This window comes from Oncorhynchus mykiss, chromosome 16 (assembly GCF_057628025.1).
Source record: "Oncorhynchus mykiss isolate SJ-2025 chromosome 16, ASM5762802v1, whole genome shotgun sequence".
NCBI classification, from domain to species: Eukaryota; Metazoa; Chordata; class Actinopteri; order Salmoniformes; family Salmonidae; genus Oncorhynchus; species Oncorhynchus mykiss.
In genome coordinates, this window is record NC_143037.1 from 52995001 (window position 1) to 53019309 (window position 24309).

The 24309-nt window shown below is 42.4% G+C and overlaps 2 protein-coding genes across 20 annotated transcripts in view; one reads left to right on the forward strand and one right to left on the reverse strand.

The window, feature by feature from the left end:
- LOC110492207 (histone deacetylase 7) overlaps positions 1-19767 on the forward strand; it is a 73188-nt gene extending 53421 nt beyond the window's left edge. For 12 of the 19 annotated variants that reach the window (XM_036947171.2, XM_036947168.2, XM_036947170.2 and 9 more), the window contains exons 12-26: positions 958-1158; positions 2061-2271; positions 2523-2656; positions 2925-3045; positions 3757-3806; positions 6267-6374; positions 6491-6546; positions 6875-6962; positions 7258-7377; positions 7631-7728; positions 9045-9163; positions 11116-11249; positions 12352-12433; positions 14818-14956; positions 15104-19767. In XM_036947171.2, the coding sequence (XP_036803066.1) occupies positions 958-1158; positions 2061-2271; positions 2523-2656; positions 2925-3045; positions 3757-3806; positions 6267-6374; positions 6491-6546; positions 6875-6962; positions 7258-7377; positions 7631-7728; positions 9045-9163; positions 11116-11249; positions 12352-12433; positions 14818-14956; positions 15104-15146 (1704 nt within the window). In that variant the 3' untranslated portion in view covers positions 15147-19767. Of the gene's footprint in view, positions 1-957; positions 1159-2060; positions 2272-2522; positions 2657-2924; positions 3046-3756; positions 3807-6266; positions 6375-6490; positions 6547-6874; positions 6963-7257; positions 7378-7630; positions 7729-8092; positions 9164-11115; positions 11250-12351; positions 12434-14817; positions 14957-15103 lie in introns of all 19 variants that reach the window. The other 7 variants (XR_016487356.1, XR_016487357.1, XR_016487359.1 and 4 more) reach the window with 1 other exon arrangement.
- Positions 19768-20267: 500 nt separating this feature from the next.
- LOC110492208 (twist-related protein 2) lies at positions 20268-24167 on the reverse strand. The gene is made up of 2 exons (XM_021566309.3): positions 23122-24167; positions 20268-20677 (listed from the first exon to the last, which is right to left on the reverse strand). Exon 1 carries the CDS (start codon positions 23826-23828, stop codon positions 23247-23249), a length of 582 nt encoding a protein of 193 aa, XP_021421984.1. The 5' UTR covers positions 23829-24167; the 3' UTR covers positions 20268-20677; positions 23122-23246.
- Positions 24168-24309: the final 142 nt, after the last annotated feature.

Consider the following 24309-nt stretch of genomic DNA (forward strand, 5'->3'; position numbering starts at 1 on the left):
CATACTCACTCATACTCTCATACTCACTCATACTCACTCATACTCTCATACTCACTCATACTCTCATACTCTCTCATACTCACACATACTCTCTCATACTCTCATACTCACTCATACTCTCATACTCACTCATACTCTCATACTCACTCATACTCTCATACTCACTCATACTCTCATACTCACACATACTCACTCATACTCTCTCATACTCTCTCATACTCACTCATACTCTCATACTCACTCATACGCTCATACTCACTCATACTCTCATACTCACTCATACTCTCATACTCACTCATACTCTCATACTCACTCATACTCTCATACTCACTCATACTCACTCATACTCTCATACTCACTCATACTCACTCATACTCTCATACTCACTCATACTCTCATACTCACTCATACTCTCATACTCTCATACTCACTCATACTCTCATACTCACACATACTCACTCATACTCTCATACTCACACATACTCACTCATACTCTCACTCATACTCTCATACTCTCTCATACTCACTCATACTCTCATACTCACTCATACTCTCATACTCTCTCATACTCACTCATACTCTCATACACTCATACTCTCATACTCACACATACTCACTCATACTCTCATACTCTCTCATACTCACTCATACTCACTCATACTCTCATACTCACTCATACTCTCATACTCACTCATACTCTCATACTCACTCATACTCTCATACTCACTCATACTCTCATACTCACTCATACTCTCATACTCACTCATACTCACTCATACTCTCATACTCACTCATACTCTCATACTCACTCATACTCTGTTGTAATGGGTTACTGATTTTTGTACAATCCAAGGATGGTTTCCTCCTTCAGCAGCTTTCTTTTTCGAAAATAATTCATTGATTTGAATGGAGTTGGATGAATATAAATTGATAAATAATTTTGTGTGTGTGTTCCAGCTGATGTCTAAATCCAGTGAGAAGCCTCGGCTCAGACAGATCCCCTCAGAAGACATGGACTCTGAGGAGGTGGGGCCGACGCCCAGCGACACCTATCATGGCCGAGCACGGGTGGAGTCACTGAGGGAAGCGGAGCCTGTGTCTGATTTGGACAGCCAGGGAGAACAGATCAATCTGCAACACACACTCATACTCAACCAGGTAAGATAAAGACACACAGATGATAGAGGACCACTAATAGAATATGCCTTCCTTAAACTTCCAGCAGAGGGCAGCAATGTTTTGTTTTTTTCGTGCTTCATGCAGGACTTTACTTTCTGCGTGTATAGATTCCTGTGGGTTGAAAATCACAACAGCACTAAACATATCTCCTCTCTCTTTCTCTTTCTCTTTCTCTTTCTATCTCTGTCTCTCTCTCTGGCTCTCTCTCTGGCTCTCTCTCTGGCTCTCTCTCTGGCTCTCTCTCTGGCTCTCTCTCTGGCTCTCTCTCTGGCTCTCTCTCTGTCTCTCTGTCTCTCTCTCTGTCTCTCTCTGGCTCTCTCTATGGCTCTCTCTCTCTCTCTGGCTCTTTCTCTCTCTCTGGCTCTTTCTCTCTCTCTGGCTCTTTCTCTCTCTCTCTCTCTGGCTCTTTCTCTCTCTCTCTCTGGCTCTCTCTCTCTCTCTCTGGCTCTCTCTCTGGCTCTCTCTCTCTCTCTCTCTGGCTCTCTCTCTCTCTCTCTGGCTCTTTCTCTCTGGCTCTTTCTCTCTCTCTGGCTCTGTCTCTCTCTCTGTCTCTGTCTCTCTCTCTGTCTCTCTCTCTGTCTCTCTCTCTGTCTCTCTCTCTGTCTCTCTCTCTGTCTCTCTCTCTGGCTCTCTCTCTGGCTCTCTATCTGGCTCTCTCTCTCTCTGTCTCTCTCTCTCTCTCTCTCTGGCTTTCTCTCTCTCTGGCTCTCTCTCTCTGGCTCTCTCTCTCTGGCTCTCTCTCTCTCTCTGGCTCTCTCTCTCTCTCTCTCTGGCTCTCTCATTTTCTATCTTGCTCTCTCTCTCTCTCTGGCTCTCTCTCTCTCTGGCTCTCTCTCTCTCTGGCTCTCTCATTTTCTATCTTGCTCCCTCTCTCTCTCTAGTCATTGCTATGGGAGAAACAGAAACAGCTGCAGCAGTTGCGTCGGCAGACAGCCCACATGGAGACGCTGGCGGTACCCATGATGCTTGGCAGTGCACACCGGCCCCTCTTCCGTACCCAGTCCTCACCAGCCTCCACCTCCCTCACGCTGCCAGACAAGCCCCTGCCAATACCCGCCCCAGAACCACATAGCAAACCACGCTTCACCACCGGTAAGAAATGAACCACACACCCAGGCACACTGCCACAAGGGAACCTGTTTATGTGTAGGTTATTATCCCTACTGTGGCTGTAATTCAATTGATCCAATCTGAGGCCTGGTCAAGGACACTCTGATATGGGTAGTAAGCAGTTTATATGCTTATTGCATTTGTTTCAATATCTCTCTTGTGGTTAGATCTGTCTTACAGCTGTTGATTCACCGGAACTACTAACGTTAGTGTGTGTCTCTGTTTGGTTGCAGGCCTGGTTTATGACTCTCAGATGCTAAAGCACCAGTGCACATGTGGTGACAACAGCAGCCACCCAGAGCATGCTGGGAGGATCCAGAGTATCTGGTCACGTCTCCAGGAGAGAGGTCTCAGGGGCCAGTGTGAGGTACATAAACCTCAGTTTTTACCTCCTTTTTCTTTACCTACCCACTCGGCACACTGGTTGAATCAACGTTATTTCCACATCATTTCAATGAAATCACGTTGTACCAACGTGGAATTGACGTTTATTTGACGTCTGTGCCCTGTGGGTAGACTCAAGGGACAAACATGGCCTTTTCATTTGTAGCCATATTCAATATTGATATGGGTAGTTGTATCTTACTAAATGGTCCAGTGTCTGCTCTAAGTCTGGTCCATGTTCCCCCACACAGACTATCCGGGGTCGAAAGGCCACCCTGGAGGAGCTGCAGTCGGTCCATTCAGAGCGTCATGTCCTGCTGTACGGCACCAACCCACTCAACCGCCTCAAACTGGACAACCGCAAGCTGGCCGGTACGTCTTCACTAAAGATTTGATGATGTTTTCATCTAATCTGTCATGCCTACTTATGCCAGGACCCCTTGTATAACTGGCAACAGTTTGGCAACAGTAAAGTTAAGCTACTTTCTCTGGTGTCTCTAGTAAACAGAGATTTGCCTTTGGTTAATGATTCTAACGCCACTGTATTGATAGCACTTTGGAATCTCTTATGTTTAGAAGATAACTCATTAGTGTATTTACAGTTTTTCTCAATCACGTACAAGCATTTTCTGGAACAATCTTGTCGATTTTCAAAACAGAGTCCACAAAACACAGAACTCTGTGGCCTTTTGCAAAACAGTACATAAGAATGAACGCAGATTCACACATTTCTCTTCTGATGAAAACCATGTGTTAATATTCTGTGAATAAACATGTATTCACTGACGACACTTGTATTTAAAGTTTTGCCAAAGCGGTTCTAAGATATGCAAGGCAGGTACGACGGCAATACAATGGTCAGAAGTTCTGTATTTCACAATTTGATCATTGCCATTCTGCTACAGATACATTTCAATGCCGATCCAAAAATTGCTTCTATGCGATTGAGAAAAACTGTAAGATGTAATTTCACTGATGGTACACAGATAAACAGTAATGTCATATGCTAATAAAATGATAAGAAAATAAGCTGTTAACATGGATTATTTGTGATGAATAATACCACTCATTGTTCTCCCACAGGCATTCTCTCTCAAAGGATGTTTGTGATGCTCCCATGTGGAGGAGTAGGGGTAAGTGAGAGACCCGACACACACATATGCATACACACACACACACACATATATGCATGCACATACACACATTTTCCCCCAGCTCTCTCTCTTGCTCACAACACACACACCTCTCGATTTCAGTTGGAAATTCTTCCCTCCAAGTCCTTACCAACATGTGTATGATATGGTCCATTCAGAGTGATTAGTGATGGGAGTTGTTGACGTTGTTTCACAGAGAGGACTATGAGATTTCAAACTAATAGAAACATGATGCTCACGGGGTATTAAAGAAATGCCTCCAATTTCATTGTCTGAGCCAGACGGCTAGAAAAGAAGTTTGTGAACAAACGGGAAAGAATTATGAAAGGAAGGAAGGATATGTAGGATGGAGTGGACAGCAGCATGTTTATGTCCGTGAGGGAATTCCTTCGTTGGCATGTCTGCGTTTTCCTCTCCCTGGAAATGTCTGCATTTTCCTCTTCCATGTCTGCGTTTTCCTCTCCCTTGAAATGTCTGCATTTTCCTCTTCCATGTCTGCATTTTCCTCTTCCATGTCTGCATTTTCCTCTTCCATGTCTGCATTTTCCTCTTCCATGTCTGCATTTTCCTCTTCCATGTCTGCGTTTTCCTCTTCCATGTCTGCATTTTCCTCTTCCATGTCTGCATTTTCCTCTTCCATGTCTGCATTTTCCTCTCCATGTCTGCATTTTCCTCTTCCATGTCTGCATTTTCCTCTTCCATGTCTGCATTTTCCTCTTCCATGTCTGCGTTTTCCTCTTCCATGTCTGCGTTTTCCTCCTCCATGTCTGCATTTTCCTCTTCCATGTCTGCATTTTCCTCTTCCATGTCTGCATTTTCCTCCTCCATGTCTGCATTTTCCTCTTCCATGTCTGCATTTTCCTCTCCATGTCTGCATTTTCCTCTTCCATGTCTGCGTTTTCCTCTTCCATGTCTGCGTTTTCCTCTTCCATGTCTGCATTTTCCTCTTCCATGTCTGCATTTTCCTCTTCCATGTCTGCATTTTCCTCTCCATGTCTGCATTTTCCTCTTCCATGTCTGCATTTTCCTCTTCCATGTCTGCATTTTCCTCTTCCATGTCTGCGTTTTCCTCTCCCTGGAAATGTCTGCATTTTCCTCTTCCATGTCTGCATTTTCCTCTTCCATGTCTGCATTTTCCTCTTCCATGTCTGCATTTTCCTCTTCCATGTCTGCATTTTCCTCTTCCATGTCTGCATTTTCCTCTTCCATGTCTGCATTTTCCTCTTCCATGTCTGCATTTTCCTCTTCCATGTCTGCATTTTCCTCTTCCATGTCTGCATTTTCCTCTTCCATGTCTGCATTTTCCTCTTCCATGTCTGCATTTTCCTCTTCCATGTCTGCATTTTCCTCTTCCATGTCTGCATTTTCCTCTTCCATGTCTGCATTTTCCTCTTCCATGTCTGCATTTTCCTCTTCCATGTCTGCATTTTCCTCTTCCATGTCTGCATTTTCCTCTTCCATGTCTGCATTTTCCTCTTCCATGTCTGCATTTTCCTCTTCCATGTCTGCATTTTCCTCTTCCATGTCTGCATTTTCCTCTTCCATGTCTGCATTTTCCTCTTCCATGTCTGCATTTTCCTCTTCCATGTCTGCATTTTCCTCTTCCATGTCTGCATTTTCCTCTTCCATGTCTGCGTTTTCCTCTCCCTGGAAATGTCTGCGTTTTCCTCTTCCATGTCTGCATTTTCCTCTTCCATGTCTGCATTTTCCTCCTCCATGTCTGCATTTTCCTCTTCCATGTCTGCATTTTCCTCTTCCATGTCTGCATTTTCCTCTTCCATGTCTGCATTTTCCTCTTCCATGTCTGCATTTGCCTCTTCCATGTCTGCGTTTTCCTCTTCCATGTCTGCGTTTTCCTCTTCCATGTCTGCGTTTTCCTCTTCCATGTCTGCGTTTTCCTCTCCATGTCTGCATTTTCCTCTTCCATGTCTGCATTTTCCTCTTCCATGTCTGCATTTTCCTCTTCCATGTCTGCATTTTTCTCTTCCATGTCTGCATTTTCCTCTCCATGTCTGCGTTTTCCTCTCCATGTCTGCATTTTCCTCTCCATGTCTGCATTTTCCTCTTCCATGTCTGCATTTTTCAACATTTATGCATTTTCCTCTCCCTGGAAACAAGTCCTGTTTTTCCCTCTTGTATTTCTCTGTTGCTTGGGTAGCACATCTCTATGGCACCGGGGTGTGTCTGTGTACTGTATGTATGGTAATATATCAGACAGCTGTTTTATAGTCCCATAAATGATTGAGGTGAGGACTGTGTGCCTCCAAACTGGTGTACCTGTAGTAATACTTAGTGCCATTGAAACCAAGGAAAGAAAAACACTGCACCTGATCCATATAGCATGCTAGCAGATTCTAAACACATACTAATGACTGGTTCCTTCAAGCTTGGCAGTTGTGCTGTCCTGTCACTCACCCGGGTGTCGTTTTTGATTGGCAGGTGGACAATGACACAATCTGGAACGAGTCTCACACGTCCACGGCGTCGCGCATGGCTGCAGGCAGTGTCACAGAGCTGGCCTTCAGAGTGGCCAAGGGAGAGCTCAAGGTGAGACACAGAGATCTGTAATCCCCATCAAATCACACTCCAGACTATCTCTCCAACTGCCTCAGGCAACTTGAGAAAGAATACTGAATGTTTTGTTTTGTTTTGTTTCTCTCCAGAATGGCTTTGCAGTGGTGAGGCCCCCAGGCCACCATGCTGACCCTTCCAACCCAATGTAAGTCTGTCTCATTTTCTCATATCGAATGTGCTTGTGTTTTTGTTTGTGTGTAGTTTTTTACTCCTTGTGGTAGTGCGTGCCCAGGCTAACCACAGTGGCCTCTGCTGAGCGTTGCAGTGTCAGCACGCTGTCTGATGAAAGATATTTATGGGCTGATAGTGAAGCTGGGAAGGAAAAGAACAGAGAGAAGATTTATGCCTCTCCTATTGGTGTGCTGAGTCGGCTTTTAGGAATTCCACCATTTTTCTTCGTATCCTAACCACTATCATCTTGTATTGCTAATGTCTGTTTCTCTACCTTTCTTTCACCCCCTCCCTCCCTCCAGGGGTTTCTGCTATTTCAACTCGGTGGCCATCGCAGCCAAGCAGCTCCAACAGAAACTGAGTGCCAACAAGATCCTCATCGTTGACTGGGTAAGGGACTACAGTTTCAGTGATTGTAGCAATAACAGTAGCAACACTATTTTCGTTGGTGGTATTCTCGTCTCAGTTGACCTATTACTGTTTTGACAATAACTACAGTATTTAGTATGACCCTTATGATATACTGTATACACATGAAAACATGTATGTATACACAAGTAAACACATGTGAGTTCTGTCTCACATTGCTTTCTTTGTTACTATTGGCCAGGTCTAGGATATGACATAAAATAAGCCAGCAGTTATGTGATTTAATGTAACCAAATCTTCTCTGTCCTGTTGCTAGGATGTTCACCATGGTAATGGGACCCAGGAAGTGTTTTACAATGATCCCAGTGTGCTGTATATCTCACTGCATCGCTATGACGACGGCAACTTCTTCCCTGGCAGCGGGGGGCCAGCTGAGGTAAGTGACATCATTGGGTCAGCTCTACACCGGGCATTCTGCCAGTAGGACAATGGGCATGACATCAAGAGAAGCTAGAGCAACTAGCTAGGTTCCAAAGTAACGGTGGACAGATGTCTGCTCAAGGGTCTTAGTGTGTTTAGGAGACATTCTATTACACGTGTTGTGCCTCTAGCACCTCTATGTTATTGACCGCATCTCCATGGAGAATGCATTGTCTCAGTAGGTCTCTGTGTGTGTGCTTGTGTTGCAGGTGGGATCTGGTGCTGGAGAAGGCTTCAATGTCAACGTGGCCTGGACTGGAGGTCTGGACCCCCCTATGAGTGATGCTGAGTACATCGCTGCTTTTAGGTACGACAGCTCTGACCATGATCCTTTCTGGTTTAAACATGAATGTCCACCCGTCCCCATTTCTGTAACTATGGAAAAATGAAGGTCTTACCTTGTCACTTTCTAGAAAGGACCCCTTCTCCCCTCATACAGAATTGACTGTAATTTGCAAAAGTGCAAAAACTCTTGACGCATTTCTGAATCGGAGTCATTTGAAGTGCATGTGTACGGTCCCAATTTTCAATGTTTTATGTGTGAGATTAAATTGTCTCCAGGTTTGGTGGTTGTTGTATTAAACAGACATTTCACTGCCACTTCCTCCATAGCACTTAATTGCCACCGGTGGGTGGTTCAGGTTCTAATGAAGTTTCTGTATTTTGGTTAGGTCGGCTGTCTGGTGGCAACCGTAGGAAACTGTGGCGACCACAGACAGTGGTGGGTGGGCCCCACCTCTAAGCCAGCGTAACAAAATGAGAATGACAACATAGTACTGGAAAAGTTTCAACAAAAGTTTTGAACTTCAACGTAATAAGAAACCAGGGTTTAATATTCCTATTACAACTCTCTTTTCCACACAGTAGTACACCACCCTTGGACTTAATAATAAAGCCTCTGTTTGAATCTGAAAAGACACCATTTTGTTGCCACACATGTCTGTCCCACACAGATTTAAAATGTCTAACAAGTTTGTTGGTGAAATGTTCTCAGTCAGTTTCTCTAAACTCCAGGGGTAAGGAATGCACCCCCACCACCTCCTTGTCTCCTCTGTCTCATTCCTGTTCTCCTCTTCTCCCTACCTCTCCCCTTCCCTTGCTCTGATTGATCTTTAATGAGCCCTCTCTCTCTCTCTCTCTCTCTTGTTCTCCCTGTAGTCTGTCTATAGCTGGGCTCACAGGGGAGTAGGGGAGGTTTTATTGGTCTGCAGGGGAGGCAGGGTTGGTTAGTGTGGTGGGGAGTGGGGGGGGTCTGGGCTGGAGGAATCCAAACGCAGGATAATGAACCCAAATGGATCCCAGATGGCAGGCTGTCAGTGACGTGAGGAGAGTGACAAGCTCCAAATGGGAACCAGACGTGCTTATGGAGGCTTTGAACTCGGGCGGCAGCAGAGATGCCTGCGTTAGCTCCCTCGCTAGCTAGTGGCTCTGCTCAGCTCTGTGCTGTGCTGGTTGACTCTCTTAACAGAGAGAGGTGGCTGACGCCAGTCCAGAAAACAACAGGAGGCCCCTGCAGCTCGACCTCAACCCTGCTCTCTTCACTGTAATTAACAGCCAGACAGGGCTGTTTGTGGAGTAAATATTGTCGAGGTGTTGTTGGAATGCTGTTGTTCCTCCCTGCAGGACGGTGGTGATGCCCATAGCTCAGGAGTTCTCCCCTGACGTGATCCTGGTCTCCTCAGGGTTCGATGCAGCAGAGGGACATCCTGCACCTCTAGGGGGTTACAAGGTCACCGGCAAATGTAAGCAAGGCTTTCCTCAAACAGTACACGTTAGACCATGAGCTAGCTTGTACAGTGGTTTCAGAGCTTTGCTGGTTAGTTCTTGATAAATAGAAGGTAAGACATTTATAAGCCTTGACCTCGTACACACTGACCTGGTTGCATCACTGTTGTAAATGTGTGTCTTTATTGATTTATATGAATCTGTGCTGTAAATGTCATTAAGATTGGTACAGGCACTGTAGTACAATACTTCACAAAGTATTCATACTCATTGGCTTATTCCACATTTCATTTTTTTTACAGCCTGAATTCAAAATGGATTACATAGATTTTTTTTTTATCTCACCTATCTACACAACATACCACATAATGACAAAGTGAAAACATGTTTATAGACATTTTTGCAAATGTATTGAAAATGAAATACAGATGTCTCATAAGTATTCACACCCCTGAGTCAATACATGTTAGAATCACCTTTGGCAGTGATTACAGCTGTCTTTCTGGGTAAGTTTCTAAGAGCTTTGTACACCTGGATTGTACAGTATAAAAAAAAAAATCTTCAAGCTCTGTCAAGTGTTGTTTTTTCATGTCTTGCCATAGATTTTCAAGGCGATGTTAGTCTAAAATGTAACTAGGCCACTCAGGAACATAACATATCCTCTTGGTAAGCAACTCCTTGTGTTTTAGGTTATTGTCCTGCTGAAAGGTGAATTTGTCTCCCAGTGTCTATTGGAAAACAGATTGAACCAGGTTTTCCTTTAGGATTGTGCCTGTGCTTAGCTCTATTCCGTTTCTTTTTATCCTGAAAAACTCCCTAGACCTTGCTGATGACAAACATACCTATAACATGATGCAGCCACCACCATTCTTGAAAATATGAAGAGTGGTACTTAGTGATGTGTTGTGTTGGATTTTCCCCAAACGTAACGCTTCGTATTCAGGACATACAGGTCATTTCTTTCCCACAATTTGTGCAGTTTTACTTTAGTGCCTTATTGCAAACAGGATGCATGTTTTGGAATATTCGTATTCTGTACAGGCTTCCTTATTTTCACTCTGTCATTTAGGTTCGTATTCTACAGTAATTGAAATGTTGTTGATCCTTAGTTTTCTCCTATCACAGCCATTAAACTCTAATTGTTTTAAAGTCACCATTGACATCATGGTGAAATCCCTGAGCGGTTTCCTTCCCCTCTTGAAATTGAGTTAGGAAGGATGCCTCATTATTGTTATTTTATTGTTACTTTTTAAATGTTTTACTTTAGTTTATTTAGTAAATATTTTATGTTGTATTCGGCGCATGTACATTTACTTTGATTATATTGTTCTATTTGTATCTTTGTAGTAAATGGGTGTATTGATACAGCATCTAACGTGTAATTAATAACTTCGTTATGCTCCAAGAGATATTCAATGTCTGCTTTTTGTATTTTTACCCATCTACCCATCTTTGCGAGGCATTGGAAAACCTCCCTGGTATTTGTGGTTGAATCTGTGTTTGAAATTCAACGCTCTTCTGAGGGACCTTACAAATAGCTGTATGTGTGGGGTACAGAGAGGAGGTAATCATGTTAAACACTATTATTGCACACAGTGAGTCCATTAAATGTATTATGTGGCTTGTTAAGCAAATATCTACCCCTGAACGTGTTTATGCTTACCATAACAAAGGGGTTGAATACATATTGACTCAAGGCATTTCAGGTTTTCATTTTAATTAGTATAAAACTCCACTTTGACATTATGGGGTGTTGTGTGTAGGCCAGTGACACAAAATCTCAATATAATCCATTTTAAATTCAGGCTGTAACACAACAACATGTGAAAGAAGTCAAGGGGTGTGAATACGTTCTGAAGGTACTGTATATGGCCATGTTGTCAGTCTAGAAAAGGAGTTGGCACACATGCCTCATTGAACATGATTTAGGCTAGTTTATTGACTGTGTAGTTGTTGATGTGTCCATCAGGTTTTGGGTTCCTGACCCGGCAGCTGATGGGTCTGGCTGGAGGCCGGGTGATCATGGCCCTGGAGGGAGGTCACGACCTCACGGCCATCTGCGACGCCTCCGAGGCCTGCGTCAGCGCTCTCCTGGGCATTGAGGTGAGAGACTGGTTTAAGGTGCATTAAAGCAGTATATGAACTACTTTTAAACCCCATTTTTTCCTTATCTATCTACACACAATAGCCCATAATTACAAAGCGAAAACAGGGTTTTAGAAATACCTTATTTAAATAAGTATTCAGACCCTTTGCGATGAGACTCAAAAATGAGCTCAGGGGCATCCTGTTTCCATTGATCATCCTTGAGATGTTTCTATAACTTGATTGGAGTCCACCTGTGGTAAAATCAATGAATTGGCACATGACAGCCTGCTTGAAGTTTGCCAAAAGGCACATAAAGGACTCTGACCATGAGAAACAAGATTTTCTGGTCTGATGAAACCAAGATTGAACTCTTTGGCCTGAATGCCAAGCATCACGTCTGGAGGAAACCTGACACCATCCCTACGGTGAAGCATGGTGGTGGCAGCATCATGCTGTGGGGATGTTTTTCAGCGCAGTGACTGGGAGACTAGTCAGGATTCAGGGAAAGATGAACAGAGCAAAGTATAGAGAGATCCTTGATGGAAACCTGCTCCAGACCGCTCAGGACCTCAGACTGGGGCAAAGTCTGTAAATGTCCTTGAGTGACCCAGCCAGAGCCCGGACGTGAACCCGATCAAATATCTCTAGAGAGACCTGATAATAGTTGTGCAGCGACGCTCCCCATCCAACCTGACAGAGCTTGAGGGGATCTGCAGAGAAGAATGGGAGAAACTCCCTAGATACAGGTGTGCCAAGCTTGTAGCATCATACCCAAAAAGACTTGAGGCTGTAATCGCTGCCAATGGTGCTTCAACAAAGTACTGAGTAAAGGGTCTGAATACTTATGTAAATATGTTTCAGTTATTTATTTATTTTTGTGCAAAAAAAAAGTTTTTTGCTTTGTCATTATGGGGTATTGTGTGTAGATTAATGAGGAATAAAAATACTTTAATACATTTTAGAATGAGTCTGTAACATAACATAATGTGGAAAAAGTCAAGGGGTCTGAATACTTTCCAAATGCACTGTAAATAAGAGGAAAGATATTGAGGGCTGGAAAGGAGGATGTTGTTGATTAGTGGCCTGATGGTTTCCTCTCCCACTATTGTCCATACAGGAGCCTCTGTCAGAGGAGGTGCTGCTGCAGAAGCCCAATGCTAACAGTGTTTGCTCGCTACAGAGAGTCATACAGATACATGGTGGGTAAACAGTCATTCTACTCCTTATGTCTCTTTCTCATACAGTACACCACTGTCCCTATTTTCCCTCTGTCTCTCTATTCTATTTTTGTCTATCCCTTTATTCTGGTCTGATCCTAATTATTGTGAAATGTAGACTTCCTGAGTACACAGAATGATTTAATACATTAGGCTACAAGGCTATTAACGATATTGATCTTTCGCCATATGGGCCCATACAGTATGAAGGACTAGCTTTTATATCAGTTGGACGATTCAACCTTCTGACTGCAGCCAAAGTGCTCACTGCTCATTCAAGTGTGTGTGCTTACTGGCTCTGGTTTAGGCAAAATAAACACACAGAATAAACACACATAATGTAGGGCAGAGTGGGGTAAGTTGAGCCATGTTTTACATTCAGCTTCACTGCGTCAAGGGAAATATAGTATTCTTTTAACAAAGATATCTACATATATTTCAAGATGTTGTGTATACAGTGGCTTGCGAAAGTATTCACCCCCCTTGGCATTCTTCCTATTTTGTTGCCTTTTAACCTGGAATTAAAATAGATTTTTGGGGGGGTTGTATCATTTGATTTACACAGCATGCCTACCACTTAAAACATGCAAAATATTTTTTATTCTGAAACAAACAAGAAATAAGACTGAAAACTTGAGCATGCATAACTATTCACCCCCCAATGTCAATCATTTGTAGAGCCACCTTTTGCAGCAATTACAGCTACAAGTCTCTTGGGGTATGTCCCTATAAGCTTGGCACATCTAGCCAATCTAAGGATTTTTGCCCATTCTTCAAGGCAAAACTGCTCCAGTTCCTTGAAGTTTGATGGGTTCCGCTTGTGTACAGCAATCTTTAAGTCATACCACAGATTCTCAATTGGATTGAGGTCTGGGCTATGACTAGGCCATTCCAAGACATTTAGATGTTTCTCCTTAAACCACTCAAGTGTTGCTTTAGTAGTATGCTTAGGGTCATTGTCCTGCTGGAAGGTGAACCTCCATTTCAGTCTCAAATCTCTGGAAGATGGAATTTCCCTGTATTTCCCTCTAGAATTTCCCTCTAGAATTTCCCTGTATTTAGCGCCATCCAACATTCCTTCAATTCTGACCAGTTTCCCAGTTCCTGCCGACGAAAAACATCCCCACAGCTTGATGCTGCCACCACCATGCTTCACTGTGGGTATGGTGTTCTCGGGGTGACGAGAGGTGTTGGGTTTGCGCCAAACATGTTTGCTTATTTTTTTTTCTTTAAGCAATGGATTTTTTCTGTCCATTCTTCTGTATAGCCCAGCTCTGTAGAGTGTACGGCTTAAAGTGGTCCTATGGACAGATACTCCAATCTCCGCTGTGGAGCTTTGCATCTCCTTCAGGGTTATCTTTGGTCTCTTTGTTGCCTCTCTGATTAATGCCCTCCTTGCCTGGTCTGTGGGTTTTGGTGGGTGGCCCTCTCTTGGCAGGTTTGTTGTGGTGCCATATTCTTTCAATTTTTTAATAATGGATTTAATGGTTCTCCGTGGGATGTTCAAAGATTCTGATATTTTTTATAAGCCATCCCTGATCTGTACTTCTCCACTGACGTGTTTGGAGAGCTCCTTGGTCTTCATGGTGCCGCTTGCTTGGTGGTGTCCCTTGCTTAATAGTGTTGCAGACTCTGGGGCCTTTCAGACCAGGTGTATATATACTGAGATCATGTGACACACAGGTTTACTTTAACTAACTAATGATGTGACTTCTGAAGGTAATTGGTTGCACCAGATCTTATTTTGGGGCTTCATAGGGGGTGAATACATAGGCACCCAGCACTTTTCCCTTTTTTTGTTGTTGTAGTTGATTTTCCTTAAACAAGTAATTTTTTTAATTTCACTTCACCAATTTGGACTATTTTGTGTATGTGGATTACATGAAATCCAAATAAAAATCCATTAAATTACAGGTTGTAATGCAACAAAATAGGAGAAACGCCAAGGGGGATGAATACTTTTGAAAGGCACTGTCTGAATATATGTAAAAAAATATATAGTTTTGAAAACATATCTTGTCCCAAAAAAGTGGTCTCTTGACATGCCTTACATATGGGGTAAGTTAAGCCCCTACTGAATGAAATATTACCGCTACCTTTTAAAACCATGTCTATCTTTATTTCCCAAACACAGATCAATCACTTTACATTTTTTAAATAATTTTAAGCATGGCTTAACACCCAACAAACACTTTGTACTTTCTTTAACACTTTTAACATAGGCCATGTTGTTACCTGATAACCCAGCGATAATGCCTTGCATTAGAAAACACTTCAATTTGCTCAACTTACTCCAATGGCCATTGGCTCAATTACCCCACTCTCTCCTACTGTATAGCCCAAAATATTCTCTGTCTGTTTTTCAGGTCAGTATTGGCAGTCCCTGAAGACATTCAGTAGCTCCGTGGGACTGTCCTTCCTGGGTGCTCAGAGAAGAGACTGTGAGGAGACTGATGCGGTCAATGCTCTGGCCTCTCTCTCTGTGGGGGTCCTGACCAGCAAGAGGTACGACAGGAGCACATGTACCCAAACACTACTAAACGCTCTCAAACACTCCTTAACACTCTCAGAGTAAAGGGCAGACTCCCCTGTACAGTACTATACAAATATGATGCTTTTCCTAACCATCTTCTCTATGTGTTTGCCCCCCAGCCTCCCCGACGAGCCTATGGAGCATGACGACAATTCCATGTGAAAGATGCTGACTGTTGACCTCAGAGACCTCTCCTTCAGGACGTCCCAATAGCCGTGGAGATCCTGCCCTGTCACACGACGAGGGGGAAGAGTGTAGACTGTGGAACTCTGCCTTAACCAATGAGACCTTAAAGCCACACAGTGCCTCAAAGACCACCGTCCATTCTCCTAAGACTGTATGCAGTGCAACTTAACACAGCAAAGAGTGAACTCAACACAGTGGAACTAATGTAGCCTGCTCAGCCACACCAAAGACCTGTCAGTGTATATGTGAGGTAAAAGATGTTCTCTCAAACAGCTGATTATTTGACTCTGTCCGTGGTCTAGCCCTAGCTAGACAGAGTCATTTTTATTGTGTGTATTCAGAAGGACACGTCCATACCAGCCGTGTGCCGTCATATTGACCACTCTTTGGCCTTTAAAACAACTACAGACCTAAAGGTCTGATGGAGGCACTTACAGTAAAGAAATACTTCCCATCCACAGTCTTATTTCCCCAGTGTCTGTGAATAATACAGGCCATAGAGACGAAAGGAAGATGTGGCCCTGAAGGAGGGACTTCTTAGCACCAGGTCTGTGGGTGTCTGTTGTTGTGTCAGTGAGCAGAGCAGAACCCAGTCAGTCTGAGGAAGGCCCTGGACGGACAGAGGGAGAGAGCGATAGCCTGGAGGGGACCGGCCAGCACCTGGCAACTGTTGAATGGCTCAGTCGGTCCTCGATGATGTCATTAATAGTTTAACCACTAAAAAAAAAAAAAAAAAATAAGAAGAAAATGAAGATAAGGATGACTGTGGTTTTATCTGTTGTTTTTGTTTTTGCACTGTGCATTCCATAATGTGAACCGTTGAAAATTCCAAACCTCTGGGAAACTCAAGTTCTAGATTATTTAATTATCTGTTAAACTTTGAAGATTGGAAGATATTGTTGTCCTCTAAAATCCACTCACATTCTAAAAAAAAGACTTATGCATTCTACATTTCTACCGGCATGTATAAACATTGAGTATTCATACGAAGTGCATTTTCAAAAAAAATCCTGTTTGGCCAGATTGTATTATGAATACTTTCCACTGCTGTTCATAGACAAGTGTCTTTATATATTGTTGGCAGGGACACACACACTCAGAAAGGCATGGTAGACATGCACGCTATTTCCCTTTATGTCTTACCACTGACATGATGAGGACCAAAATTATACCTCCTGTCTCGAGGATATATAGTATACAAACAGGATGAACAGGAACAATCAAACCAATGAATCTTATGAAGAGCTGAAGACCTACCACTGTTTGGAAGGGAATACTAGTTATATGTTCATTCCTATGCCATTGTATTGTTTATGATGCTAGTCAAAGGCTCTAATGCACTTCATGGAGATCTCCCAAAGAAACCGCTCTTCAACATGCAGTGGGACTGTATTACTGCAGATGGACCAGTGTGGTTACGGTGTTACTGTACGTTGATGTTTGTTTTTGCAGGACCAGACTTTTGACCTGTGGATAGACATTTACTGTGTACATTCATTTGACAGTTCAGTTCCCTTGATATTATCCATGGACAGTAATATCAAGCAGAGTTGAATAACAGTTAAACTGAGTGTATTATTTTTTGTGAAAACCTTCTTTATGGTGTTTCTCTGTTTGTTTCGTGGACCAACCAAAATACTATTACTGTTAGCACTATGGAGGTCAGTGGCGGTCGGTGCCATTTAAAATGAGGGAGGACGATTTATTTTTTTATGAGCATGGCCTTATTTCTATTACAGCGTATTGGATGACTGTCATTCCTTTTCCATTCACACAGTTCACTGTAACAGCGATAGGTTTAGGCTACTTCATGATACTCAAATGTTACCTATACCCATCATGTTGCTACAACCTAACCTATGAATGAAAGTTTACAACGTAGGTGCACACAGGTCGAGAGAAGCATTTGAGGTGACAGACCGTGACACATGGACACACAGTGACACATTCAATATCACCTTGCACACTCTTGCCTGCATCTAGGGTGTAATCATTAGTCTAACAGTTGCAAACAAGTTTCTATTGGACAAATTCAGGTATGTTTATCCCCATTTCGTTCTGTTTGCTTCCGTTTAAGAAACGTTTTACAGCAGAATGAATACACCCCTGATCACGCGTAAATACAGTTCACTTTCATAGTAGCCATGTTGTATTCCTTCTCGCTTCTATGCGCTCTCCTCCTCTCACCTTTCGCTTGTGGACTTCAATGCACAACACATCAGCTGAATGTGACCGGGCAAAAAAAAACTTTATCATAACCGCTACACACAGCCTACATCGCTGTCATCATATTAGCTAAAGTAACGTCATAGTCAACGTCAGCTAATATAACTAATACGTCAGTAAACCCAGTTTAGCACCTGCACCGGCGGGCCCCGGGGGAAATACATTTGTAAAACCAAAATCTTACCTTGACTTGGAAGAGTTCCAGTGTTTTGTTGGATAGTCATAGCCAGCTAGCTAACATAGCATCCCTCTGTCAGAGAAGAGTATTTAAGCAGGCTAAACTAGATAGCTGCATAGGCTAGCTAAGTAAGTGAAAGTGAAAAAAATGACTCTCTTGCTTCTCCTATATTTTGGAAGAAATTAATTTGTTCAAAACTGTTCAACTAGTGTCTTTCTCTCTTTGAGTTAACTACTCGCCACATGTTATGCACTGCAGTGCTAGCTAGCTGTAGCTTATGCGTTCACTACTAAATTAATTCTCTGATCCTTTGTTTGGGTGGACATGTCAGTTCATGCTGCAAGAGCTCAGATAGGTTGGAGGACAAGTCAATGTACCCAGAGGAGGATGGACCATGGTGCTACACCATGGTGCTACCCTACAGAGTGCTGTTGAGGCTACTGTAGACATTCATTGCAAAACAGTGTGTTTTAATTCATTATTTGGTGACGTGAATAGTATAGTTTTATATAATTCATTCAATTGTATGATATTCACTGAGGATGGTCCTCCCCTTCCTCCTCTGAGGAGCCTCCACTGATGGAGATGTGGCTTTACTATGATGGTGCATACTTCTCCCTTAGGCCTTGTGTAGGAAGTCTCTCTTGTACTCCAGTTGTATGTATGATGCAGTACTTGACATCATGCTGATTATAGATTTTCAGATATACTGTATCTGTAGTTTGTTAACATGTCCTGAGACCTTTTTTGTGTGTTCATGATGTCCAGTGTAGATTGTTTTTGTTTTGAATTGAAATGTGTAGCACATTCCACTGTTTCATTTTCTATATTCATTCTGGGGTTATGTAGTTTGTCTTATTAATGAGCATTTCATCTAGATTGCACTTGTTTTTAGAGGTTCTTCAGTGGATGAAAAAAAAAACTCCATCAAATTGAGAAATTTACATTTGTTTTCAGATTCACAATATTATTTTGTGTATGACCCCATACTTCTATGGAATGTGGCTAAATGTCTAAATGTATCATGAGCTCTCTATTAATGTGTATTACTGTGTTTTCTCTGTTGAAAATCAAAGAGAAGAGTGAGAGAGAGCATCCACTTCTGACTAACCACTGCAGAAAGAAGGCATTTACAAGGCATATTTTTTCAGGAACATACTCTCTCTGCTGGTGCGCCAGTACAGGGGCATGTACGCTGGTGATACACGTCAGTCTTGTCTTAACTAAACATTTTTCTCTAACCATAGGTTTATCTTCTCCCCTAGTTGTCGTTGAGAGAGAGATAACGATAACCATGCTAACAAGTCTTATAGTCATTTCTTACTATACTCTGTACCAACCACTGTGGATGGCTACAGATGTAGGATTGTAATTTGATCACCCTGTTGCCGGAGAACTTTCCTGAAATGCAGGAAATTTAAACCTTGTAGTGTATTTGAGGTCTAAAAAAAAAGTCCACTTTAAAAAAAATAAAAAAAAAACATATCAATCTCTACAATACTGTCCATTAATTATAATACACATAATTCACTTTTCCTGTTTGCTGCAGGACTACTTTTGTACTGTAGCAAACTGGGTCAAATAAAATCCAAATCTGTATATGTGTGTATGAGGCCATTGCCAGTTTTCAATATTCATTATTGTTTGTACTAACTATTTGTTTTGGGGTGGTTGTTTTCAAGACTCTGGGCAATGTTTGCCTGTAAGATCCCCTCAAAGACTTGTATAAAAAGAAATAGAAGTAACCACCATTATTCATATTCTCGTAGAACGGTGCCTGTGCTCTCTGCCTCGTAGTACACCAGTGGGTATCTGTTGTCTAAGAAGTAATGTTAGACAAAGTGTGTTGGATACTGTACATGACCTCTCCTGTAAAGACTTCCAGGGGCCTATGGGCAACACTCTTATTGTCTTAGTGACAAGTGGGCCACTCCTCTTGATTTCCTTTAATATTGTCATTTTTATGCTCTCTTTCTTAAAGTCACTGTAAATAGATACTCACGACCAAAAGAGATCACACATGTGCCTTGAGTCAAGTATTGGTAGAATTCACTAACTGGAGGTAAGAATAACAGTCTTTTTTTCATACTTTTTATTTACCTTGTGTTAATTTTTTCCTACATATTTCCTATATATGTATAGAAAGGATGTCTATTTTGTACTGTTTTTCTCTTAATTAAATTTTGTAATGGTCATTTTTGTGTGTACAGAATTGTTGTTGTGACAACATGTTGGATATACGGTGTACTTTCCTGGTCCACTAATACATGTATCCACATGTGCTTCTGTGGTTGGGCATATCATAGGATTTCTTTCCAACCAGACAACCAATAAATATTTTAGAGGCCTTATTTCCCCCAAAAGAACAACAGCTTTATGGGCAATTATACCCTGGTCTGCCTGAGCAGACACTTGGCCCTCATTAAGGAAGTCTGTGCTATAGAGTACTAATTTATGCTGACAGGATAACACGTGGATCATCTGCTAACCCAGGTACTTTAACACACAAACTCAAAGAAGGATAACCGCTGTATTTCTTATGCATTTGGCGTTTAGAAATGTTATTGTGTCATCATCCATCTCCAAATGTTTGGCCATTCATTTTGGGTGCTGATGGTGGACTTGTCCATTCTGGTGTAGTCGCAGTATGCTTTAAGGTGAGATTGGTAATAAGATGGGGCTGAGAAATATGCTTCAAAGATGCTCAAGTACTCATTTTATTATCTTACACCAACTGATTCCCTTTTAATGAGGAATTGTATGTTGGTTTACAAACAGTTCTGTACTACATGTACAATAGGAATATTCCCATGAATAACTGCAACTTACATTTGTTTACCAAATTGTTTCCAAGTCACAAGTTGCAATTTCCAGGTCCTAAAACTCTATAGTTGTCCCTCTTCTAGACCTGCTAGTAGCTCTGAATCATTGTCCCATAGATTCTGTGTGGGCTCGAGGAAGCTGAGTCTCTCTACAGTACCTCTCCAGAGTGAGGGCAGGCTCATATCTTTGATTTAGTTGGTCCAGAGGTGTAGTTCCAAACCAGTAAACAAAGGGATTGCAGACCAACAGGTGGAGGCTTCTCAGTCGCCTTGGTACGGTGCTGGGGAGACAGACACAAGATTCTGTAAGTGCTACGTGCTTCAAACATTCTGCAAGTGTTACGTCATGAAAAATATGCCATTTACTTTTGTGTTGAAGAAAGCACAAATGATTAGTCCATGATGCCTAACAAAATCCCTCTACTCTCTAACAGTTAAACTGGTTCAACTCCCAGGGGAAAAAGTCATGGGCATAAAAACTCCCTTTAGTATTAAGCTGTTTATGTCCATTTTCCCTGCCCCTGTTTTGTTTGGAGGTCAGTGCTGGGTGTTTTGTTGACCATGTCCTTGTAAAATGTGGTATCTCTATTAAATGTAACTGGATAATATCAATAAACATGCATATAAAAGACAAAAGTAACCTCAAATATAAGTATAAACTTAGAACAGACGGTCAATCGAAAGCCAAAGTGTGTGGCAATAAGTTTAGCGACGAGACCAACGCAGGCTAAAACACCCATGTGTATTTGATCTCCTTAATTAATAAGGAAGCCATCTGACAGCGGTGCAACAACTGGTGAGCTATAGCGGCCATCTTGAAAGACACGGATAAACATTGATGCCTAAAAAATGTATGTGGCATACAAACACACATAACAAAGCAACCACACGGAACAGCAGGGAGAACATGTGCATACTGTATTCACATGTATATGAATACAAAGATGAACAGAAAGAGCTCAGCAGACTAACTGGAGAATACTGCAGGACCCTAACGAGAAAGGAGCGAAGAATGTCTTCCTTCAAAGTCAGCTTGAAGACTGAACCATAACAATGACCATCCCAACAAACACTGTCTGAGAATGCATTTCTCATATCTAGCCGCCTATACAGGCCACTTTCATTTCACATGGTATTAAGTAAGCGATTTAAAGGGTATGTAGCTTTCATTCACCTCAAACGCAATATCTAGAGGACAGTATTATTTGTGAATGTCACAGAAAATAACTTGTCAACGTGGGCTAGGTTGTAGGAACTCACTGTGCTGAATGTACTATGAATATTACTTCCCTCAGAAGCATGGTAATGGTACATCTTGTGGACAGTTTAATGATATGTTCCGGGGTTTTTCCTGCATTGGGAATGAAGTGGGTAAAGCAGTGGTTTCAAATGGCAAAGGTCAAATGTGTGGCTACTGGTGAAGGGAGGCACAGCCACTGATGAGGCGTCTGACAGCCGTCTTCAACATGGATCGGTGGAACTGGACGAATCAATGACACCACTTTCATCAAACTCTGTGGTTTGTGGGAATGCAGTAAGACAGCCATCACTTCTCCCTTGATAGCTAACTGCTGCATGGTTTCTCACAACCAGTTAGTTCTTGACAAGGCTCAACAAAAACAATCTAATTTTCGTGCAACGTAGCAAGTTTAAGCCAAAATGAAAGGAAAGTATTTCAAAGGAAAGTTTTTGCACCAAAATAAATAAATGGAATTGTTTTTTTGTTGGAAAGTGAAACTTGTAATATTACTTTTTTCCACAAGAATTTGGCTTCTAATGTAGATTGTTATGAATAGATCAGTGTCTAGGAAATATATGAGACTATGGGATACAATGAGTTATGTATGAGGCTATGGGATACAATGAGTTATGTATGAGACTATGGGATACAATGAGTTATGTATGAGACTATGGGATACAATGAGACTATGGGATACAATGAGTTATGTATGAGACTATGGGATCCAATGAGTAATGTATGAGACTATGGGATACAATGAGACTATGGGATACAATGAGTTATGTATGAGACTATGGGATACAATGAGTAATGTATGAGACTATGGGATACAATGAGTTATGTATGAGACTATGGGATACAATGAGTTATGTATGAGACTATGGGATACAATGAGTTATGTATGAGACTATGGGATAATAACATCAAGTCTGTGAAGAAGTTGCATATGATTATGTTCATGATTTCTGGTCAAAATTAAATTTGTATGTGTGTAGATAATAAAAAGAAGATACCTAATGTAATGGAGCGATTTGTCAGAGTTCAACACTATTTGTTACAAAATGTATGAAATAACAGCTCTACATCCTCCTATTAGGTCCATAGTCCTGATGATAATCATGGGATACATCAAGCTACTATTTTATATACATGTTCAATATTAACTGATCTTGTAGAATAGTTATTGTATACCTTGAATGTAAAAAGAGAATTGTGGTAACCTAAGATGTGCTGTCCTATGACCCTCCCTTGTGATTCACTTACTTGGTAGTAGTTACTGCGTTTCATTCTGACAAATGTCCAGCATGGCATTCAATACTCTAATGAAACACCAGGTGTTGTCCTATGTTAATATCTGATCGCCTTCAGCAGATCAGTTCAATTAGTACTTCTTTGCATGCAATATAAAACAGTGAGATTTTGCTTTGGAAAGATAATATTGAGTATGTATTGTATGGTTTGTATCTCGGCAGTCGGTGTGCATACCTGGTGTAGAATGATAAGAGTTAGATGCTGTGAGGATGAGGGTCAGAGAGCAGGGGTCAGAGGTCATGGGAGATTGGCTGGGGCAGGAGAGGAGTGAGGGGGTGTTAGAGAGGTAGGTGACAGGGCTAGTGGGTAGCGGACATGGACCAGGCCCCCTCCATCCTCCACACCGAGAATGCATAGCTGAGTCTCTCGTGGGCTAGGTAGTTACAGCTGGCTAGCTTGGCATCCATCTCGTCGCTCTGCAGGACCTGGTAGAGGAAGTCAATGTAACGCGAGGCCAGCTTTAGGATCTGGATCTTGCTCAGCTTGTCTGAGGGGAGCGTGGGGATGATCTTACGCAGCGAGGCAAAGGCGTCGTTCAGGGACTGCGTCCTTTGGCGCTCCCGTACATTGGCGATCACCCGTTGGTGCTGAGGGTCCTCCAGGGGCTGGCCTGGGATGGGGAGAGGAGACAGGGAGGGCTGGGGACTCTTCTTAGGCCTCTTGGGTCCTGATGGGATCAGACTGGGAGGCCCTCCTGTCGATGACTTGTTGTCCTCTGTTGGCGATGAAATGTTGTCTTTCCTGGAGACACTCTTGCGCCCGCCGGCCCCTGGTGTTACCAGCACCACAGGGTATTTGATTGGAGCACAGTCTGGCTCCTCCTCGCTGGACACCACCCCTCCCTCAGGGTATTCACCACAGCTTGACGGATCCTCTCTCATGGCAGTCTATCTACCTAACCCTGTTTCTACAGCTACACTCTCCTTAAGGCCCTCTTATGTGCTATGCCCCCTTTAGTTTCTCTCTTTTCTGGCAAGCCTGTATATAGAAGTACCCGAAGTGATCTGTCAGGTCTGCTAGCAAGAGAAAGCGAATGGAAAAATAATCAATTCTCAGTATTGGAAATCCATATGTTGTCTACACCTAGGCATCACAACAATCTAATACTACTATCTGCTCGCTACATTCAGAACAGCAGTTGCATCTAGTATCCTAGATCAATGTAAGACAGCAGCCAACCTGCATCTGGCTTTTTAAAGAAGAAAGAGGATGGAACTTGTAAGTCCCACCCATCTGTTCCACAGATTGGCTCAGCTGGGTTCTAAGGCAGAGCCAGGCCAAGCATAACAGGAAGAGAATGCGTTTGGTGATTGGTAAGGGTAAAGGGCTGAGGCGGAGACAAAGGCACGTGGGTTGACCAAT

Excerpts from the sequence above, each read along its gene's own strand:
- LOC110492208 (XM_021566309.3), bottom strand. The coding sequence starts at position 23,828 with ATGAGAGAGGATCCGTCAAGCTGTGGTGAATACCCTGAGGGAGGGGTG.